General features: G+C 38.2%; 1 protein-coding gene across 4 annotated transcripts in view; it reads right to left on the bottom strand.

Annotated features, from left to right (window-relative positions):
* Nucleotides 1–13,550: 13,550 nt before the first annotated feature.
* Nucleotides 13,551–20,299, bottom strand: part of LOC128703005 (MBT domain-containing protein 1) — a 275,010-nt gene continuing 268,261 nt past the window's right edge. For all 4 annotated transcript variants that reach the window (XM_070099937.1, XM_070099938.1, XM_070099940.1 and 1 more), the window contains one exon: nt 13,551–13,937. In XM_070099937.1, coding sequence (XP_069956038.1) covers nt 13,758–13,937 — 180 coding nt within the window. In that variant the 3' untranslated portion in view covers nt 13,551–13,757. The remainder of the gene's footprint in view (nt 13,938–20,299) is intronic.

Raw genomic sequence — 20,299 nt, 5'->3', positions numbered from 1 at the left:
TAGCAAGGGAGCCTATCAATAAAGTAGCTGGGATTATCTAAGTACACTACACAAGTACACAGTGACACTACTGACACACTGCCCTTAGACATGACATCTCCACTGCCTCCAGCCGCCTCCTCGCTGCAGCATTTACAACCCATGCTTCACACCCATATGAGAGTATTGGTACCACCATTCTCTTGTACATTCCCTTCTTTTCCTCAATGGATAACGTTCTTTGTCTCCACAGATGCCTCAATGCACCACTAACCTTTTTTTCTTCATCAATTCTATGGTTAACCTCATCCTTCATAAACCCATCCGCTGACGAGTCAACTCCCAAATATCTGAAAACATTCACTTCTTCCATATTCCTTCTCTCCAATGTGATATCCAATTTTTCCTTATCTAAATCATTTGATACCCTAATCACCTTACTCTTATCTTTGCTCACTTTCAACTTTCTACCTTTACACACCTTCCCAAACTCGTCCACTAACTTTTGCAACTTTTATATAGAATCCCCCAAAAGCACAGTATCATCAGCAAAAAAGTAACTACATCAACTCGCATTTTTTGTATTTGATTCCTCCATAATTTAATCCCACCCCTCTCCCCAACATACTAGCATTTACTTCTTTTACAACCCCAAATATAAATATGATAAACAACCATGGTGACATACTAATGTTTTTATATAATAGGTAACCAGGTAGTAATAGACTAATACAGTACATCACCCATTATCTGGTGCTCTATCATTGACATCACTTTTATCTGATTGTTTTGAATTTCATTTGGGTCAACCATTATCTGGCAGTCTTGTGCAATTAAATGTAATTTGTTTTAATGGTGAAATTTAAAATAATGTATGTTACCCAGATGATTCTGTTTCTTTTCCTTTTCTTCCTCCCTCTCAAGTCTGCAATTTCATCATTAGGTTAGATGAGGGAAGAAAGAACATAAACAAGTTTTCTAGTAACACCAAAATAGCCCATTGGATAAATTTTGATGAGGACACTAGGGTGCTACAGAAAGATCTCGATAGAATGATGCAGTAATTGGAGAAGTGGCAGATACAGTTTAATGTAGATAAGTGCAAAGAAAAGAAAACAAGGACACTTATAAACTAAATAATGTAGATCATACTCACTCTGAATGTAAAAAAGAATAAGGAATTCTGGTTAGCAGTAATCTAAAGCCAGGACAACAGTCCGCAAGTGTTCGCAATAGAGAGAATAGAATTCTTGGCTTCATGTCAAGAAGTACAAATAACAGGAGTCCTCAAGTTATTCTTCAACTCTATATGTCATTGGTTTAGTGCAGTTCTGGTCACCATAATACAGAATGGACATAAATGTGGTGTACAATATACAGAGGATGACAAAGTTGATTCTGTGTATCAGAAATCTTTCCTACAAGGATAGACTGAGGGCACTGAATCTGCACTTTCTAGAAAGGCACAGAACTGAATGGGGAGGGGGGGATGGGGATGTGACTGAGGTGCATAAATGTAAACACGAACAAATAAAGGAGATACAAATAACGTGATGAAAATATCTGTCAAAGTGAGGACTCAGCAAAGGGTTCAAGTTGGAAAAAATTATTTAAAAAGGATATAGGAAAGCACTGGTTTGATAATAGAGTTGTGGATGAGTGGAACAAACTTCCAAGTAATCACTGAAGAGAAAACCTTGTGTAGCTTGAAAAACAGGTTGGAAAAGTACAGGAGTGGATGAGAGTTAGATTTGCCTATAATGGGCCAGTAGGCCTGCTGAAGTGCTCCTTCCTTCTCATGTACCTATGCCTATTGACCACAGAATAATTATTAAGGCAACATTCAACCCAGACAAAAATTTGAATGATACTAATGTCAAAAATAGGTACTAAATTAAATTTATATAGACAAAGATGCACAGCTTAGTGTTAACTGCTTATTCTGCATCTAGTTAACTTGATTTTATATTGGTAACTGAGATTTCTTCTCCACCCACCACTACTATTCCCTTCCCTGCCTTCAGTGACCACCACCACCACCATCACAACTTCCCTGCCTCCCTCCAACAACCACCATTATCCCGTCCTAGTGCATGGAATAGGCTATCCTGAAAGATAGCAATTCCCAAGTGACAGTTACTCCAACTCTGATGAAATGAAACCTCCGAAGCTTCCACACCTGCCGAACCTTTAATGGAATACTTGACAATAACCTTGTTGCCCTACTAAAGTTTCTCAGCAAACGTTTCCAGATTTTAATGTCTTATATGAGTTTTATCATGCATGTTGGAATATAACAAGGAAACCTAGTTGATTTTTTTTTTCCACTGTGTAATTATCTTATCCAGTGTGTATGGAAAGTTGGGATGCTGGCTGCAGGACAAACTTCTGATCACTGAAGGATATGGTAGCAGGTGGTTGACATCTGGACCTTCAAGAATTCTTGGGAAACTAAGTCTTGTACAGAAATTACAAGTGGGGCCATGCAGCTTCATGAGTGGGTTCATCCACCTGTTGGTTGAAGTCTTCACTATGTTCGGTAAAGCTCAGATGATGGTGAATTAAATGTATAATAATGTTAGAAGAAGAGTGTGTTTTGTTGTCTGCATCATGACTGCTCTAGAGATAGAACAGTCATGATGCAGAGAACAGAACACTGTCCTCTCCTCACAAATATTATGACACACCAACAACTGAGCTTCACTGAACATAGTGCAGTGAGTTCGACCCACAGGTGGATGAACCTACTCTTAAACCTTTCAGGGTCCAAACCCATGATCTGAAAAATGCTCTCAGGGTTCAAGAATTAAAAAAAAAAAAATTTTTTTTTCTTATGAAATGAAGAGAATCTTTCCAAAGGTAATGAAACCAAAAGTATGAAACTTAATGGGAAACTTGCAGAATTACGCTCTAGCAAAGTTAGTAGTCTCAGCAATATTTACGCATCAGCGATTTTACCCACCTTGTCTTATTTTAGGCCAATTTCACTGTTCCAGTTGACCAGACTCTTAGTTATTTCATTGGTATGCCTTCCATTCTATTGACTGAGTACAAAAAAACATTTCCTCTGTTCATTAGTTACATCTCCAGGCCTCTCATACAATACACTTTTCCTTTTTTAATTTTTATTCACACAAAAATAGAAGATTTACTGTTATGCAGAAAACTGCATTACTGTAATAATTGTATAAACAATATCAGCACATTCATGAACACGTATTAGACTGACCAGTTGGACAAGTATTGGACAAGTGACAATCTGTGTCCTCTGAAATATCGGCAAAAATCAAACATTTCCACTACTTTGAGCTGAATTTCAAGTTACTTCCAGTCCTGAAACCAATCAAAATTATCTCTATTTCTGTAATATGTCTTCCATTCTATCCAATGATACCAAGATACCAAGAATACAACCATAAAAATCATCTGAAAATACACCACAAAGTTGCTGTTGTAAACCAAATATTTGGTCAGTTTTTTTTCCCATCATGCAATGTGTGGGGCAGTATTTTGTTTTTACATGGTACACACTCACCGCATAGACCCACTCTCACATCGAGGCCCAAATTTACCGCTCAATGCTTATCTAGGTGCGCTGAGCTCATCACATAATACTACAGCACAGACCCTGAGCTCAAAGCTGTAGTACTATGGCATGGACTTCGAAAAAGTTATAGCTACATGGCCCCACTTGCAATTGAAGTACAAAAGTTCAGATTTCAACTGTCTGTTGCCATATATTTCACTGATCAAAAATTTGACCTGCAGCTGGTGTCAAACTTTCAGTACACATTGCAGAATAAAGTAGCAGCACACTACTGATGCATCCAATTTTAAATAAAGAATTTGTCCCTTGCTTTCTCCCTCCATCAACCATTTTCTTCCCTCTCTTCCTCCCTCTTTCCTGGCATCATAGTTGAGAGAATGTTTAAACAGACCACTATAGAAGTGAGTGAGCTCAAGAGTAAAGTACAGTAGACCATTGGATAACACATTTTCATTATAATATGGTTGCAAAATTGCAGCATATTTTCAGCGAACTTGCTGTAAAAATTATTTTATGCTACAGTCTTTTTCCCTGTCTCACAGTGAGCCTCAAGGCAAGCCCACTGTTTTATGGGAGAGGCCCATGTAATGAACAAAACATCCCTCACCCAACACTCTGTTCATACACATCCAATACCAAACTCGGCCTGCACTAGCAAATTGATTTTAGATCTTTTCATCATCCCATCTCACCTCAGGATAGTAACCATGGCACCAAATGGAATGAGCATGATCCTGGACCTGCAAAAACACGTAAGCATGAAAGTCTTGGCCTTTCAAACAGAATCGAGATATGTATTAGATAAGAGTCCACCCTCCCAGGCACCTAGGCAGTGCTCTCACTGTCACTGGATGGGGCACACCACTAACAACTGCCTGCGAGATATCAGGTGCAATTACTACCACAAGAGGGAACATCAGGTGTACCAGTGTTGGAAGAAAAAGAACTTGATAGACAAGGTCACCTGATTAGCACAGACCTATATCCCAGCAACTGCCCTGGTGTCCTACCTGTCTTAAGGACATGCACCTTACACACCCTCCCCCTCAAGCTGAACAAAATCATGAGGAGCCAATCTATCAGTATCCTGTTGGCCAACATTAGAGGATTCATAACCAGTGTTGGAGAGCTCATGCACAGTTTCATGAACACTATGTCCTGACATGAAGCTGTTGTTGAAATATTTTTGGACAGGACTCCAGAAAATTTTGCAAGAATTGCTGACTATACCTCATGGATGAGAAGACAGACAAGGGCAAGGTGGTGGTGGTGTTGTGTGCTTCTCAAAAAGTGTACATGTCCACCCCATTGATGTTGCCATCCCTTCTAATCTAGAAATAATGTTCTTCAGTCTAAGCATAAATGCTAATACCTCTATACTAGCATGAGTAATGCACAGATCTCAGTGGCAACATGCAAACCCCATCAACTTCCTAATTAAAAATGTGGACTCCCTTCTGTTCCAACACAAATGTCAACATAATATAATCGTTGATCTTAACCAACCTTCTTGGTGTTTGACATGAGAAACTTTGTTGATTTCTCTACTCACATCTCTGGCTCCTCCCCCGATCCAGTAGTGAGTGATCTGGCAGAAGGCATAGTCACTTGAGGATGCTACTGCTAAGTACAAGGCTTGGCGAAGGTAAAAGAGACATCCCACTACCTTTAACAGAAACTTGCACAGGCAAGTCTGTAGGCATATGGGTTAAGTTCAAAAGTGAGCCATCTCTAAATAGGATGCAGACACAAAAAGAAAGCTAGCATCAGGTAGAGCGGACTCCAAAACATGGGGGTCCTTGGTCAAGGACACACAAGGTTATCTGCCGGATGACTTTATTCCGCCTCTAAATCGACAGGATGGGACCACCTCTACTAGTGGTCAGGAGAAAGCTGACCTCTTTGTCAAAATGCAAGTTCTAGCAAGGGACCCTCCTTGGCTAGCTGCAAGAACTGTGTCAAAGCTGTTGGTGGTGACAATAAGGCAGGAGGAGGTGTATCGTCTTCTTAAACTGCAGGATCAGGAAAAGACTGTGGGCCCAGACAAATTGAGCCCAAGGTTGCCAAGTAGATGAGCACACCAGCTAGCAGCACCTCTAACTCGCATCTTTCAACACTGCCTAGTACAGTGAAAATGCCTCTCTGTGGAAAGAGACAAATGTAGTCCTTCTTCACAAAAAGAAGAGCAGAGCAGAAATCAGCAACTACAGACCAACATCACTCCTGTCAATCACTGGCAAGGTCCTTGAGACAATAATCTCATGACAGTCAATATGGCTTCAGGAAAGGTTACTACTGGTGCTACTAAGTAGCACCAGTCACTAGAAGAGTCCAACATCAGCTGTGTAGTAGCACTGGACACTGATGGTGCTTTCGACCAAGTATGGCACCAGGGCCTCTTGGCAAAACTGCAAGCACTGGGAACTGCAGGCTCTACACAAAGTCTCCTAAGTGATTACCTTCAAGGTAGATCTCCCAGTGTAGTTCTCAACAGGACAAAGTCAGCAAGACATCCTATTGGGGCATGTGTTCCACAGGGAAGTGTGCTTTAGTCACTGTTATGGAATGTCTACTTCAATGACCTTCATCTCGTCCCAGAAACCCATTCATATGCAGACGACTGTTCTCTGACATTTACTTATCCAAGAGAGAGGAAATGCCAGCTGCTCTAAGCTACATCTATCACCAGCTAAGAGCTATATCAGCATGGGAAAACCGATGGCAGGTAACATTTGCGCCTGAGAAAACACAAATGATGGTCTCTAGGCACCATGATGATAATGCTGGAGCAGTGGTAAGTATGAATGGAAGAGTGTTAGTACCTGGGGACGAAGTTGATATTCTTGAGGTGAAATTTCATTCCAAACTGACCATGAAGAACCACGCTGTAAACCTGGCAAACAAGGCAGCCAGGAAGCTAACTGCACATCAACGTATTACATTTGCTTGACAGTAGAGGTTGCAAGATTCTGTTTGAGGCACAAGTATGCTCACATCTTGAGTATGCTCCACTTCTTTGGACTGCCTGCCCCCATCCCATCTACGAGTTCTTGACCGAGTAGAGAGCAGAGGAAGACAACTCATCTCTCACCTGGACCCAGCCTGGATAGATATGTCATTCAGCAGAGCCTTCAACACCAGAGGGTTGTGGGTGGCCTTACTGTTATGTACAGGGCCAATATCGTCAAAAGTACCACGCCTGCCTCCACTCCGAGAACAGCAAGAAGCAAGCTTCTACACCAAAAGACAAGCAGCAACTACACTCTGACCATACACTTCTCTGGAGCATCACTTCATCTGAGATCATTTATTACCAGGAAGACTAGAGTCTGGAACATGCTCATACAGCATAATGGTATCAACAAAATAAAGTCAGTTGATCAAATGAAATTGCTGACCTACAGATGGCTCCAACTTCATCCTGTTCCATACTTGTATGTTTCATAAAAAAAAACATTGACTTTTCAATGAGCTGATGTAGTTAACAACTCTTAGCTTGTCAATAAAGTTAGGAATTCTTAGCTTGTCAATAAAGTTAGGAATCCTTAACCTAACCTCGTCAAACCCTGTGTAAAAAAAAAAAGGCACACATGACGGAGACAGTATGAGCCTATAATCTGAGTGAGGCACAAATTTGTTTGTGCAATGAATAACCCAGGTTGTGACCACCTGAAAAGAATGACAAATAGGTCAGAACAGCTAAGACAGAAAAATTGTTGAGTGAGTGAAGTGAGCAAAAAATCCAAGAAGGGTGAACCACTGAATTTTATCTTAAGGAAAATGTCTTAGAGTACTATAAAACAGTGGTTCCATAGGTTCAAATTGCAGTCAGTTGAGAGAAATGCATTAATGAATTTCTTAGTACTCCAGTATAACAACTGACATCAGTGCAAGAGCCTTAACCAGCCACCTTAGCTAGCAATCCACAACCTCCCACCTCAGTCCAGTAGTGTCACACCATCCCTCTCCACTCCTATCAAAATCACTGACATCCACCAGCAACCAGAATTTAAGGTAAGAAGTAATATTTAGATAATCTTTATAGCTATAAGTATTTTATTAAATATAACACATCACTGTATTCACATACAATTACATTATCTTTTTTTTTTTTTACAATTTCGACTTATAAAAAATTTGGTTGGCTCTTTTGGGGGGTGTAATAAACATAACCCTATTTTCCGCATGCGGTCTTCAGTTCAGTTAGCACATTTAATTATACGCAGTTTTCAGGAATACAACTACAGTGTTATCCAATGGTCAACTGTGTTTTCTTGGATTGTATACACATCTACTTAAATGATGCTCTGTGCAGATTTAGCAGAACTAAATACTGATATACAGTAAAAGAAAAACAAAGTTATTGACAATTTATCTTCAATTCTGGTTGCAATTTCAAGACAACACTGTGATGTAGAGAGGCAGCTGATAAATCTACATGAACAGTACTCATGCAACTACCACCACCAGTCATTCTTTTCTCTCTAATTCCAACCACCAATGCTTGGCTGTCTTCCTTTTCCCGCCTACCAACACTGCCTGTCTTTCCTCTCCCTACAGTATTCAGTACGGGGGGTGAGTGTTAGAGGTACTGGCCAGCTCTGGACTAAGTTATCCATGGTATTTTTCCTTGACGAAGAAAGCCGAGTCTCTGCCATACTGTATGACTGGCATTATTTTTTACTCTAAATACTGTATTTTCTTTCACAAAGGACAATGAAGCACTGATGGGAATATGCAATATGCGCTCTGCGTCAGTTAAGGTAAGGAGGAGACTGCTCACAGGATATATTTGGTGATCTGCTGCTCTCCAGATTAGATACTCTGCCAGTAATCTGCAATATTGCACTGGGTGGCCAAAGCATCAGCACTGTTCACATTTTTGGAGTGTTGGTTTTAGCTCTCTCACTTTTATATACTGTTCTGCAATGTAGACCGAACATAGGTCTTGGCAGTCAGAGGATAGTTTAGCTACACTGCTCAAATATCATCTATGTCTATGGGCTAGATAAAGAAAAGTTTGTTTTGGTGATGAGGATATTATGTAACCTCAGTTGTTCTTCAATGTTCATGCTACATTCTATACATTTTTATCAAAGTAATGTACTGTATAAGATGATAACAGTCACACCCAAGGTTCAAGCTGAGGAAAGTCTCTGTATTCTGACTGGGACATTGACAATAATGCAGACAAGAGAAAGGCTGGTGGCCTGGTTGGTATTATTTATGGTGACTATACACATCCTGCTCCTTAAAGCTTGGAAAGAGATATTTTGGTGAATGGCAATCATGAATACCTTGCTAATACAAAGGTCTGCATGGTATGTCTTAGAGTTTGTTAAAAGGAAGGAAAAGAATTTTGTCCAGTTTTGTTTTCTATTATCTAAAGAGGAAGTGGAGGCTTCCAGTTAGTCTGTTTCTTAGAATGTTAGCATGTTATACAGGAGTTAGTGGAGGCAAGCAGTTTTTATGATTTGGTGAATGAGCAGGGTAACATAAATGAAGGAATTCAGGTAAAATGATAAACCAGACTTGAATGCTAGTGTGAGGTAGAGTGGCTGCATGCTGGAGGAGAGGTGAGGATGTTGCTGCTTGGAGAGTCATCTGAATTATGATGTCAGCATGTTTCTGGCAATACAGCTGTTGTATGAGTGACAGTGAGTTCCCTCTTTTTTATGTCAGTCTGCCTCAGCTGGCCAGAAACATATGACTGTGTGTGTGTTCAAAGACGCATGTGTGCATGTGTGTGTGCGCGAATGTGTGTGTGTACACATGTCTGTGCGTGTGTGCATGCGTGTATGCATGTGTGTGCATGCATACATGTATGCATGTGTCAGCAATTTACCTCATTTTCTACTGACAAATCTACACCCAAACAACTTTATACATTCACTTTCTCTCTATACTTTCCCTCCAACCTGAGAACTAATCTCTCACTGCCTAGACATCTTACTCTCATTGCTTTGCTTTCTTGTGCATTAAAAACTCCTTTTCTTATACATCCTCCTAACTCAATCACCTGATTTTGGAAATTCTCTGCTGCATCTACCAAAAGCATTCACTTGCTTTACAGCACCATCTATAAATATATTAACACAACAAGGTTAACACACCACATTCTTGTCTGAAGACCAATCATACTGGAAAAGTTTCCTTTCATCCTAGATACCATAACTTTAGTTTCACTCTCCTCGAAAAACTTCAGAGTTTTTATTAACCTAATGTCTATTCCATACATTTGCAACACCCAGCACACTGATTCCCTGTTCACCTTATCACACACCACAAGCCCATAAATGTGACAAAATGCTAATTACCCTTAACACTTTCACTGTCGAGACCCCTGATCTCGAACTCTCACTCAGTGTTGAAGAATTTAAAAAAAAAAAAAAAATTCTTATGAAATGAAAGTCTTTTCCCAATGGTAATGACACCAAAAGTATGAAATTTGAAGGAAAACACATGGAATTACGCTCTCGCGAAGTTAGTGGTCTCGGTGATATATATGCATCAGCGAATTTGAAAACTTTGAGCCCTATTTTTGGCCAATTCCACTGTTCCAGTCGACCAAACTCATAGCTATTTCTTTAAAACTCCACTTGTTCTATTGACTGAGTACAAGAAACCACCCATTTACAGATTTCAACTACCCAATAAAGTGGTCAGAAATTGGCAATTTGGCCAATTTCACGCAAATTTCAGACGATGCCAATTTCAAAATAGGGTCCAGACTAAACGATGCAGACATTCCTGGCACTAAAATAACATTTTCTCTGTTCATTACTCACATCTCAAGGCCCCTATTATATTGCTCTTGCTTTCCATTTTGAATTTTTATTCACACAAAAAATAGAAGATTTATTGTTATGCAAACTACTCCATTATTATATACGTAATTGTATATGTAATGTCAATCCATTTGTGACTGCATATTAGTTGGTCAGTTGGACATATATTGGATGGTGATGTCATTTGTTTACTCTTGAACATTGGCAAAAATCAAACATTTCTGATACTTTGAGCTCAATTTCAAGATACTTTTCATTGTGAAGCCAATCAAAATCATCTCTATTTCTGTAACATGTCTTCCATTCTATCAAATGCGACCAAGAAAATAAGAATACAATCATAAATACCATACGAAAATACACCTCAAAGTCGGCGTTTTAATCCAAAAACACAATCGGAGTTTTTTTCTCATTATGCACTATGTGCTGCAGGATTTTTTTATACTGCGCACACTGACCAAACAGACCTATTCTCTCACATGCAGATCTACCAGCATTCTCCTGCTAGATTTGAAGCAGCTAGAATTTTGGGGTATTAATATGTCACCAACATTGGCTTCAAATGCAACTAATATGACATTTTATTGTGGCAAATCAAGTCACAATAAAATGTCATATTAGTTGCAACTGTGTCCTTTTACGTAACATATTGCTAGTAATTCTACCAATATTAATGCAACACTGGCTTGTAAGACGTAACTATATGGCACCAACAGTGAAAGGGTTAAATAAGTATTGCTTGTGTGATGCTTTTCAATTAGTGGAGAGATGATTATATCCTCACAGCTACTGCTGAATAATGAACATGGGTTTAAATGATCTGTATATATAACTATAATAATGTTCACTTACATGCTTCAATCTAAGCACCTGGTCCACCCCTTATCCCCAGCTTTTCTAAATTCATTTTGTTTGTGTACAGTCCTACTCTTTGTCTAACCTGCATTTTGTTCTTGTGTAATCCTACTCTTTGTCTATCCTGAATTTATCCCCATAACTGATACACACTCTCGGTCCCTTTCCCTTGATAAAAATAAATTAGATGTACTTTCTGCTTACCCATACTAATAAGGAGAGCTAAGGAAAACAAAAAGGAATGGGGAACAGGCAAAAGGAGTGAGGAATAGCTACAAGAGAGAACAGAAAATGAATAAGTAATAGGGGGGAAAAAGGAATTCAGGAATAAGGAAAAGGGGGGTTGAAGAACAAGGAAACGAGGGGGTTAGGAATAAGAAAAATGGGGAGTGAGGAATAAGGGAAATGGGGAGTGAGGAATATGGGAAAAGGGGAGGGAGAAATAAGAGAAATGGGGAGGAATATGGGAAAAAGGGAGAGAGGAATAAGGGAAAGAGGGGTGAGGAATAAGGAGAGGAGAGAGGAATAAGGAAAAGAAGAGAGGAAGGGAGGGGCTGTAAATACTGACTGGGTTAAAATATGAGACTAGGTCATATAGAGCATGATAATGCAAGTATAAAAGTTATATATAACAAAGACTGTACAGTGAGAACACAGCACATGTTTGCTTGAGGTGTACTGTAGCAACAATACCAGTGAAGGTTATACAATATTCTCACTTCATCAAGGAGGATGTGTACTAATCTTTCATAAAATTCCCCTCAAACAGGTGTTTGTGTGAAGCCGATGCTAGTTTGTTCATTCCAACAGCATCATTTTTGGTATTAATACATAATGACAAACAATTACAACAAAAAATATACTGCGGCATTAATAAATAAGAGTACAGGTATTCATGTTTGAGCTTACACCAAGAGTATGGCTGCAGGTGGCATAAAGAGGTGTATGTCATCTACTCTTAATACACACACTCTCCACTTACCGGTAGTCTTCACTTATCCACATATGTGTTTTTCATATTGAGTTACATATAAAAATACTGCATAGCTAATCATGCATTTCAAGAAGCAAGTAACACGCTAGTAGTTAAACCAGATATCAAGTAAGGTAAACCAGATATCAAGTAAGGTAAACCAGATATCAAGTAAATAAATAAAAGAAGGACTGGACTACAAGCACACAGCATAAGTTAATAAACACAGGTCTCACTCACACCTGTTATACTTTCCTACACTCTATGTGTAAAACAGGACACCTGGAGAGTTTGCATGCATAGTTAACTCTCATCATAGTGGATACCCATAATTCATCCAATCTTCATACAAAACAAGATGGTTGTATGCAAACACCCCTCTGCAACCCTGAGAATGAGATTACGTATTGGAGAAGCGGGCTGTACAAGCAAGACTTTGCTTGGGGTAAAGACGTTAAATGGCTCTAATAACTATTTTGATATTGTCTACTTGCTGATAGGCCTAGTCAATAGTATTGTCAGCCTATATGCAGCAGTGGGACTACAAGATCATAATTTACACCAGTGGCCTTAAGTCACTATAACTTAACACATATACACATTATATAAATATGTACATTTCTAGTATTACTAGTTTAATATACAATATTGGGTCACCCTGCCTCGGTGGGAGACGGCCGACTTGTTGAAAAAAAAAAAAAAAATCCTGTTATCTACATATAGTACTTTGGATTTGTAATACCTGTCCTTGATAACTGGTACAAAACTAGAAACACACATCCCAATATTTTGTGATCTTATTCTTCCAGAGTACTATTATCATTTTATGAAAAACTAGGCCATTGTGTAAATAATATAAACACAGCACAAAGCTGCTGTTTATTTCCCATTTGAATTAGTCTTTGACAGTGCTATTGCATACCTTAAACATAATACTGTAATGCATACACACAAACTGCAAATAAAATCCTTGGTAAAAGCTATACATCACATTCAGTACAATAATAAAACTTATACAACAGACAAATAATTAGTTTAATATGTAACAAGCTGCTTTAAGTGTATTAACTCATCAATTCACCCCTTAATATTTAACCAATTAAATATAATATTGCCTTGGCATAAAACAATTACTTATCAGTTGTATTTTCTAACTGAAACACAAGAAAAATGAATAAATCAAACTTGGAGACTAAAGAAGTCATGATTTTTATTATTATTTCACTGGTTGCAGACTGAACTATACAAATTAGTATTAAATAAAGTTGCAACAAAATTCCTCTCTCAATTGTATCTGACTATAAATGTAGAAAGACTGTTAAATACAAACACAAATCTCGATACTTCTCTGCCTTAAAGATATTGACAATTATTAAGACAAACGTATGCACTCATTAAATATTCTGAGAATGTGCTTAAAAATACCAGTCATATACCCACTACATATTGAGTAAAACTGCTGATGGTAAAGATATGAGATATGCAATATGTAAAAAAAAAAAAAAAAAAAAAGAGAAAGTTAAATATTTCCATCTTTCCTCTGCATTAAACTTGTACTATTACTTCGTAAGAAGGAACTCTATTATATCAAATAATTTCTCATTACATGGCAATTTCAAGTAAAGGAGAGACCTCTTTTCATGAGGGTGGCCTGGTAGCGTGCCTGTGCAGGGTTGACAAGAGCCAGTAACTGTTGTACGAGGTCATGGATCTTCAGGGAGGGTCCTACCTTCATTCCTGTCAAGCCCATCACGTCATTTTGGGAGAGTGTTAACAGCTGCGACCCATGGATATTCTGCAGGATTAGCAACACAAAAATCTACATTAACCTTTCATGTTATTTTTTCAAATTGGCCAATTATTAGGCCCAACAGATCACTAACAATGAACAAATTATAGATGAGAGGGAAGAGAGAATAGTGGATGAAGTTAAAACATATTTCCTCAGAACAAATGCTCTACAAAAAGTGAAGCTAGGTTTCTCAATACCAATAACTTTAATATACTGTATTGTACTGAAAAAAAAAACATACAAATAATTTTTTACACAATTATGCTTTGCTTACTACAGTTGGGAAATGTAGGCTAGTAACTTAATATCTTCATATTAACCCTTAAACGGTCCAAACAGATCGACGTTCAAATTCGTAGTGCTCCAACAGTAGATCTACTTTTTTTTACATATTTTCAAATATAACAAAAAAAAAATGTAGATAAAAGTTTTTTTTACACGTTTTCAAATGTAAAACAAAAAAGATGATCTACATTTTTTTACATACTTTCAGATGTTGAAAAAACGTATATATACGTTTGGACCATTTAAGGGTTAAGGTAACATTTGCAAAGGGAGTCAGGGAAACAGGTAGGCCGGACTTGAGTCCTAGAGATGGGAAGTACAGTATCTGCACTCAGGAGGAGGGGTGGTAATGTTGCAGTTTTATAACTGTAATGTAAGCGTGACTCTGACAAGACAGTGATGGAGTGAATGATGAAAGTTTTTCTTTTCCAGGCCACCCTGCCTTGGGGGGAAACGGCCCATGTGTTAATAAAAAAAAATATAATGTCTGCCTATTACGGCAGCAGGGTTTTTGCTCCTCTCTTTTACATTCACTAGAGGTTCCTAACAACCCTGTGATAGCCTAGCAAGGACTCATGTAATACTAACATACATGGAGACCCAGAATAATGTAAATCAGCTGCAGAAATCATCCGAATAACACTACAGTGGATCCCCAAGTTTCGTGATTAACCCTTTCGGGGTCCGTGCCGTAGATCTACGGCTTTATGTTCAATGTCCAAACCGTAGATCTACACCATGAGCTCAGCACACTCTGATAAGCTGTGAGTGGTAAATTTGGGCCAAGATATGAGAGAATACATCTATGTGGTATGTGTGCACCACATAAAACAAAACCTGCAGCACACAGTGTATAATGAGAGAAAAGAAACTGAGACTGATTTTCAATTAAAACAGTGACTTTGCAGTGTTTTTTCATGTGTTTTTTATAGTTGTATTTGCAATTTCTTGGTCTCATTTGATAGAATGGAAGACATATTACAGAAATAGAGATGATTTTGATTGGTTTTAGCACTGGAAATGGCTTGAAACTGAGCTCAAAGTAAAGGAAATGTTAAATTTTTGCGGCTGTTCAAGAGTAAACAAACGACCTCACACGTCTAATACACGCCAGCTGGTGGGTATAATATACATTCACAAATGTGATGATGATATTTATACAATTATTACAATATTGCATACCAGTAAATCTTCTATTTTTTGGTTTGAATAAAAATTCATTATGTGAATAAAAAATCAAAATGGAATTCATTTGTAAAGCCTCAAAACATAACTAATGAATAGAGGAAATGTTAGTTTAGTGCCAGGAATACCTACATTGTTTATTCTGGACCCTATTTTGAAATTGGAATATTTTGAACTTTGTGTTAAATTGGCCAAATTACCAATTTCCAATCGCTTTATTTTGTAGTTGAAACAGTTGACTTGGCGATTTCTTGTGCTCAATCGATAGAACAGAAGTAATACTAGTGAAATAACTAAGAATTTGGTCGACTGGAATTATGTAATTGGCATAAAATGGGAGTCAAAGTCGGCAAAATTGCCGATTCGTAAATATCGCTGACACATCAAAATTCGCGAGAGCATAATTTTGTCAATTTTCCATCAAATTTCGTACTTTTTGTTTTATTACCTTCAGAAAAAGATTCTCTACCATTTAATAAGAAAAAATAATAATTTTTTTTTTTTAAATTCTTGGACCCTGGTGTGCACTTTGAAATTTGGCCTCTGGACCCTGAAAGGGTTAAGCCGTTCCAGAGTGTCTGCCGAAAGTTGAAATTCACAAAACTCAAAACCACTTTCCCCATAAGAAATAATGTAAACCCAATTAATCCGTTCCAGACACCCAAATGTATTAACAAAAATAATTTTTTTTATAGATTAAATATAGATTTACATACATAAAAGAATGAGAAATCATGTATAAAACAATATATGTAATAACATCACACTTACCTTTATTGAAGACTCTTGTTGGTGTATGGAACACAAGAAAGCAGGAACACTGCAGCAGACCTGTTGGCCCACACTAGGCAGGTCCTTCACAAACTATCCCACTAACAGAATATTTGCCCAACCCAATTTTCAATGCTGCCCAAGAAATAAGCTTTCATAATTCTATTCAGGTTTCCATTTTACACTCACCAGGGAGGTACTACCGTCCTGCCAAGTGAGTGTAAAGGAGGGGTTCGGGATATTGGGAGTTTGGAGGGATATGTTGTGTATCTTTATACGTATATGCTTCTAAACTGTTGTATTTTGGGCACCTCAGCAAAAAGAGTGATTATGTGTGAGTGAGGTGAAAGTGTTGAATGATGATGAAAGTATTTTCTTTTTGGGGATTTTCTTTCTTTTTGGGTCACCCTGCCTTGGTGGGAGACAGCCGACTTGTTAAAAAAAAAAAAAATTCTTATTTGGTTCCCATATCTGTCATCCCTGATTTACCTGTGACCTGTTTAGAGGACTCTTCTACACATACAGCTTGACCTGAAACCAGGCTTTCCAATTTTGATATTTTGAAATTTCTTCAATTAAAATTAGGCGAGACTACATAAAGCTATAAAAACATATACAGCAAGGCCCCACTTATACGGCAGGTTGGGTTCCAGGCCACCGCCGTATAATGGATTGCAATTTTTTCCACTTATAAATGCATATAATGCCAGTTAATGAGTTTACTCTAATATACATTAAGTTAACAATAGAACTAGGCATTAAAACAATAAAAAGTAAAATACGTACACAGTACATTCATTACTTTAAAATATTTGTAATCTTCATGTAGTGTGTGAGGTAAATAGTATTTATTGTAGGAAGTCAGGAGTGGTAGGTATGGTAGCCTGAATGGCTACCACACCTACACGTAATATACGATATTTACAGTGATTCAGTGATAAAATAAACATACAGTACACTCATTACTTTCCTTAAAATATGTGTTATCTTAATGAAGGGTGAGAGGTGAGTATTCATGTGTGGGAGCTCCTACGAGAGATAAAACGCTGAGAACTGTGAACAATTCTATAGTGTCCACATTTTCATTGGTGTTGGACTAGAGAAAAGATCATTCTTGCTTTCACTCCGACACGCCGCCCAGTTACCACATCTCATACTAGTCAAATTTATTCTAATGAGTGTGTACATATCATGTGTATATGTTATGTAACATGTTTCTCATATAATTTTGAAAGGAATATCATAGATGGATTAATGAATATGTTTATAGTTACATAATATATGACATTTAAAGGGCCCCATAGCGATTATCATTATTATTATATTATTAATATGGCGTCTTCAAGACTAGTGAGACACACTTAATGAGCAGGGTAATATTTTGTGAAGGGATTCAGGGAAACCGGTTTGCCGAACATGAGTCCTGGAAATGAGAAGGACAATGCCTACACGTAACCCGTAAATGGTCCAAACGTATATATGCGTTTTTACCGCTAGTGCCCCAAACGTATATATTTTTTTTTTTCAACAAGTCGGCCGTCTCCCACCAAGGCAGGGTGACCCAAAAAGAAAGAAAATCCCTAGAAAGAAAATACTTTCAAAATCATTCAACACTTTCACCTCACTCACACATAATCACTGTTTTTGCAGAGGTGCTCAGAACACAACAGTTTAGAAGCATATACGTATAAAGATGCACAACATATCCCTCCAAACTGCTAATATCCCAAAACCCCTCCTTTAGAGTGCAGGCATTGTACTTCCCATTTCCAGGTTACAAATCTGGCTACATAAAAATAACTGGTTCCCCTGAATCCCTTCACTAAACATTACCCTGCTCACACTCCAACAGATCGTCAGGTAAGTACTGACTCTAAAAAAAAAATTTTTTTATCCTATAACACTTAAAAAATGTGCTCTTTTTTTTCAATAAAAAAAAATGATTTTTTTATTTTTCAAAATATTCGGGGCACTGGGGTAGTGAATGTATATACAGTGGTCCCTCAATAATCGTCCATAATCCGTTCCTGGAAGTGGGACTATTATCGAAATGGACGATTTTCGAATCAATTTTCCCCATAAGAAATAATGTAAATCCAATTAATTCGTTCCAGACACCTAGAAGTATCAAAAAAAAAATTTTTTTTTGCCTAAAAGATAGATTTACATGCACAAAAGAATGAACATTCAACATGACAGTTACCTTTATTGAAGGCTGTTGTTGATGAATAGAAGATAGGGAGGAGGAGAGAGGGAAGAGAGGTTATTTGGAAGGGGAATCCCCCTCCATAAGGACTCTAGGGCACTAATAAAATGTATAAATGAACATTGGTAATAGGGGTAGTTGATGAGTGGAATGGTCTGCCTAGTAGGGTGATCGAAGCTAAAACATTGGGTAGTTTCAAATTTAGGTTGGATAAATACACGAGTGAGAGGGGTTGGATTTGAGTCGGACTTGCACCTGAGCTTATTGCTTGGGTAGCATTTGTTCTGTTGTTAGGTAAGACACATATGCAACAGTTAGACAACTTTATTCCGAAACGTTTCGCCTACACGGTAGGCTTCTTCAGTCAAATACAGAAAGTAGGCAGGAACAGTAGAGATGTGAAGACGATGTAATCAGTCCATCACCCTTGAAGTCGTAGAATTTGAGGTTGTCAGTCCCTCGGCCTGGAGAAGTTCAGTTCCATAGTCAGGAACTATCTGAAGATCAAGCGACAGTGCGGAGACTTAAATACTGTCGGAAGGAGAGGTGCAGAGTAGTAGTAGTAGTAGTAGTAGTAGTAGTGAGAATGTAGCCACTGAGAGGTCATGTCCCTCTCAGATCCAACACTTCTCACTTGAAAAGCTTGTCCAAGGTGTTTTCTGTACAAGATGCCATGTGTTGCAGTGTCTGACAAGATGAACATCAAAATGGTATACAATACCGACAAGTTGTTAGGTAAGACACATATGCAACAGTTAGACAACTTTATTCCGAAATGTTTTGCCTACACAGTAGGCTTTTTCAGTCGAATACAGAAAGTAGGCAGGAACAGTAGAGATGTGAAGACGATGTAATCAGTCCATCACCCTTGAAGTCGTAGAATTTGAGGTTGTCAGTCCCTCGGCCTGGAGAAGTTCAGTTCCATAGTCAGGAACTATCTGAAGATCAAGCGACAGTGCGGAGACTTAAATACTGTCGGAAGGAGAGGTGCAGAATAGTAGTAGTAGTTTTTACAAAGTAGAAGTGATGCAAGGAGGGAAGAGTATATGGAGAAAAAGAGAGAAGTTAAGAGAGTGGTGAAGCAATGTAAAAAGAGAGCAAATGAGAGAGTGGGTGAGATGTTATCAACAAATTTTGTTGAAAATAAGAAAAAGTTTTGGAGTGAGATTAACAAGTTAAGAAAGCCTAGAGAACAAATGGATTTGTCAGTTAAAAATAGGAGAGGAGAGTTATTAAATGGAGAGTTAGAGGTATTGGGAAGATGGAGGGAATATTTTGAGGAATTGTTAAATGTTGATGAAGATAGGGAAGCTGTGATTTCGTGTATAGGGCAAGGAGGAATAACATCTTGTAGGAGTGAGGAAGAGCCAGTTGTGAGTGTGGGGGAAGTTCGTGAGGCAGTAGGTAAAATGAAAGGGGGTAAGGCAGCCGGGATTGATGGGATAAAGATAGAAATGTTAAAAGCAGGTGGGGATATAGTTTTGGAGTGGTTGGTGCAATTATTTAATAAATGTATGGAAGAGGGTAAGGTACCTAGGGATTGGCAGAGAGCATGCATAGTTCCTTTGTATAAAGGCAAAGGGGACAAAAGAGAGTGCAAAAATTATAGGGGGATAAGTCTGTTGAGTGTACCTGGTAAAGTGTATGGTAGAGTTATAATTGAAAGAATTAAGAGTAAGACGGAGAATAGGATAGCAGATGAACAAGGAGGCTTTAGGAAAGGTAGGGGGTGTGTGGACCAGGTGTTTACAGTGAAACATATAAGTGAACAGTATTTAGATAAGGCTAAAGAGGTCTTTGTGGCATTTATGGATTTGGAAAAGGCGTATGACAGGGTGGATAGGGGGGCAATGTGGCAGATGTTGCAAGTGTATGGTGTAGGAGGTAGGTTACTGAAAGCAGTGAAGAGTTTTTACGA

This window comes from Cherax quadricarinatus, chromosome 70 (assembly GCF_038502225.1).
Source record: "Cherax quadricarinatus isolate ZL_2023a chromosome 70, ASM3850222v1, whole genome shotgun sequence".
NCBI lineage: Eukaryota > Metazoa > Arthropoda > Malacostraca > Decapoda > Parastacidae > Cherax > Cherax quadricarinatus.
This window is presented reverse-complemented; position numbering and strand designations above follow the sequence as displayed.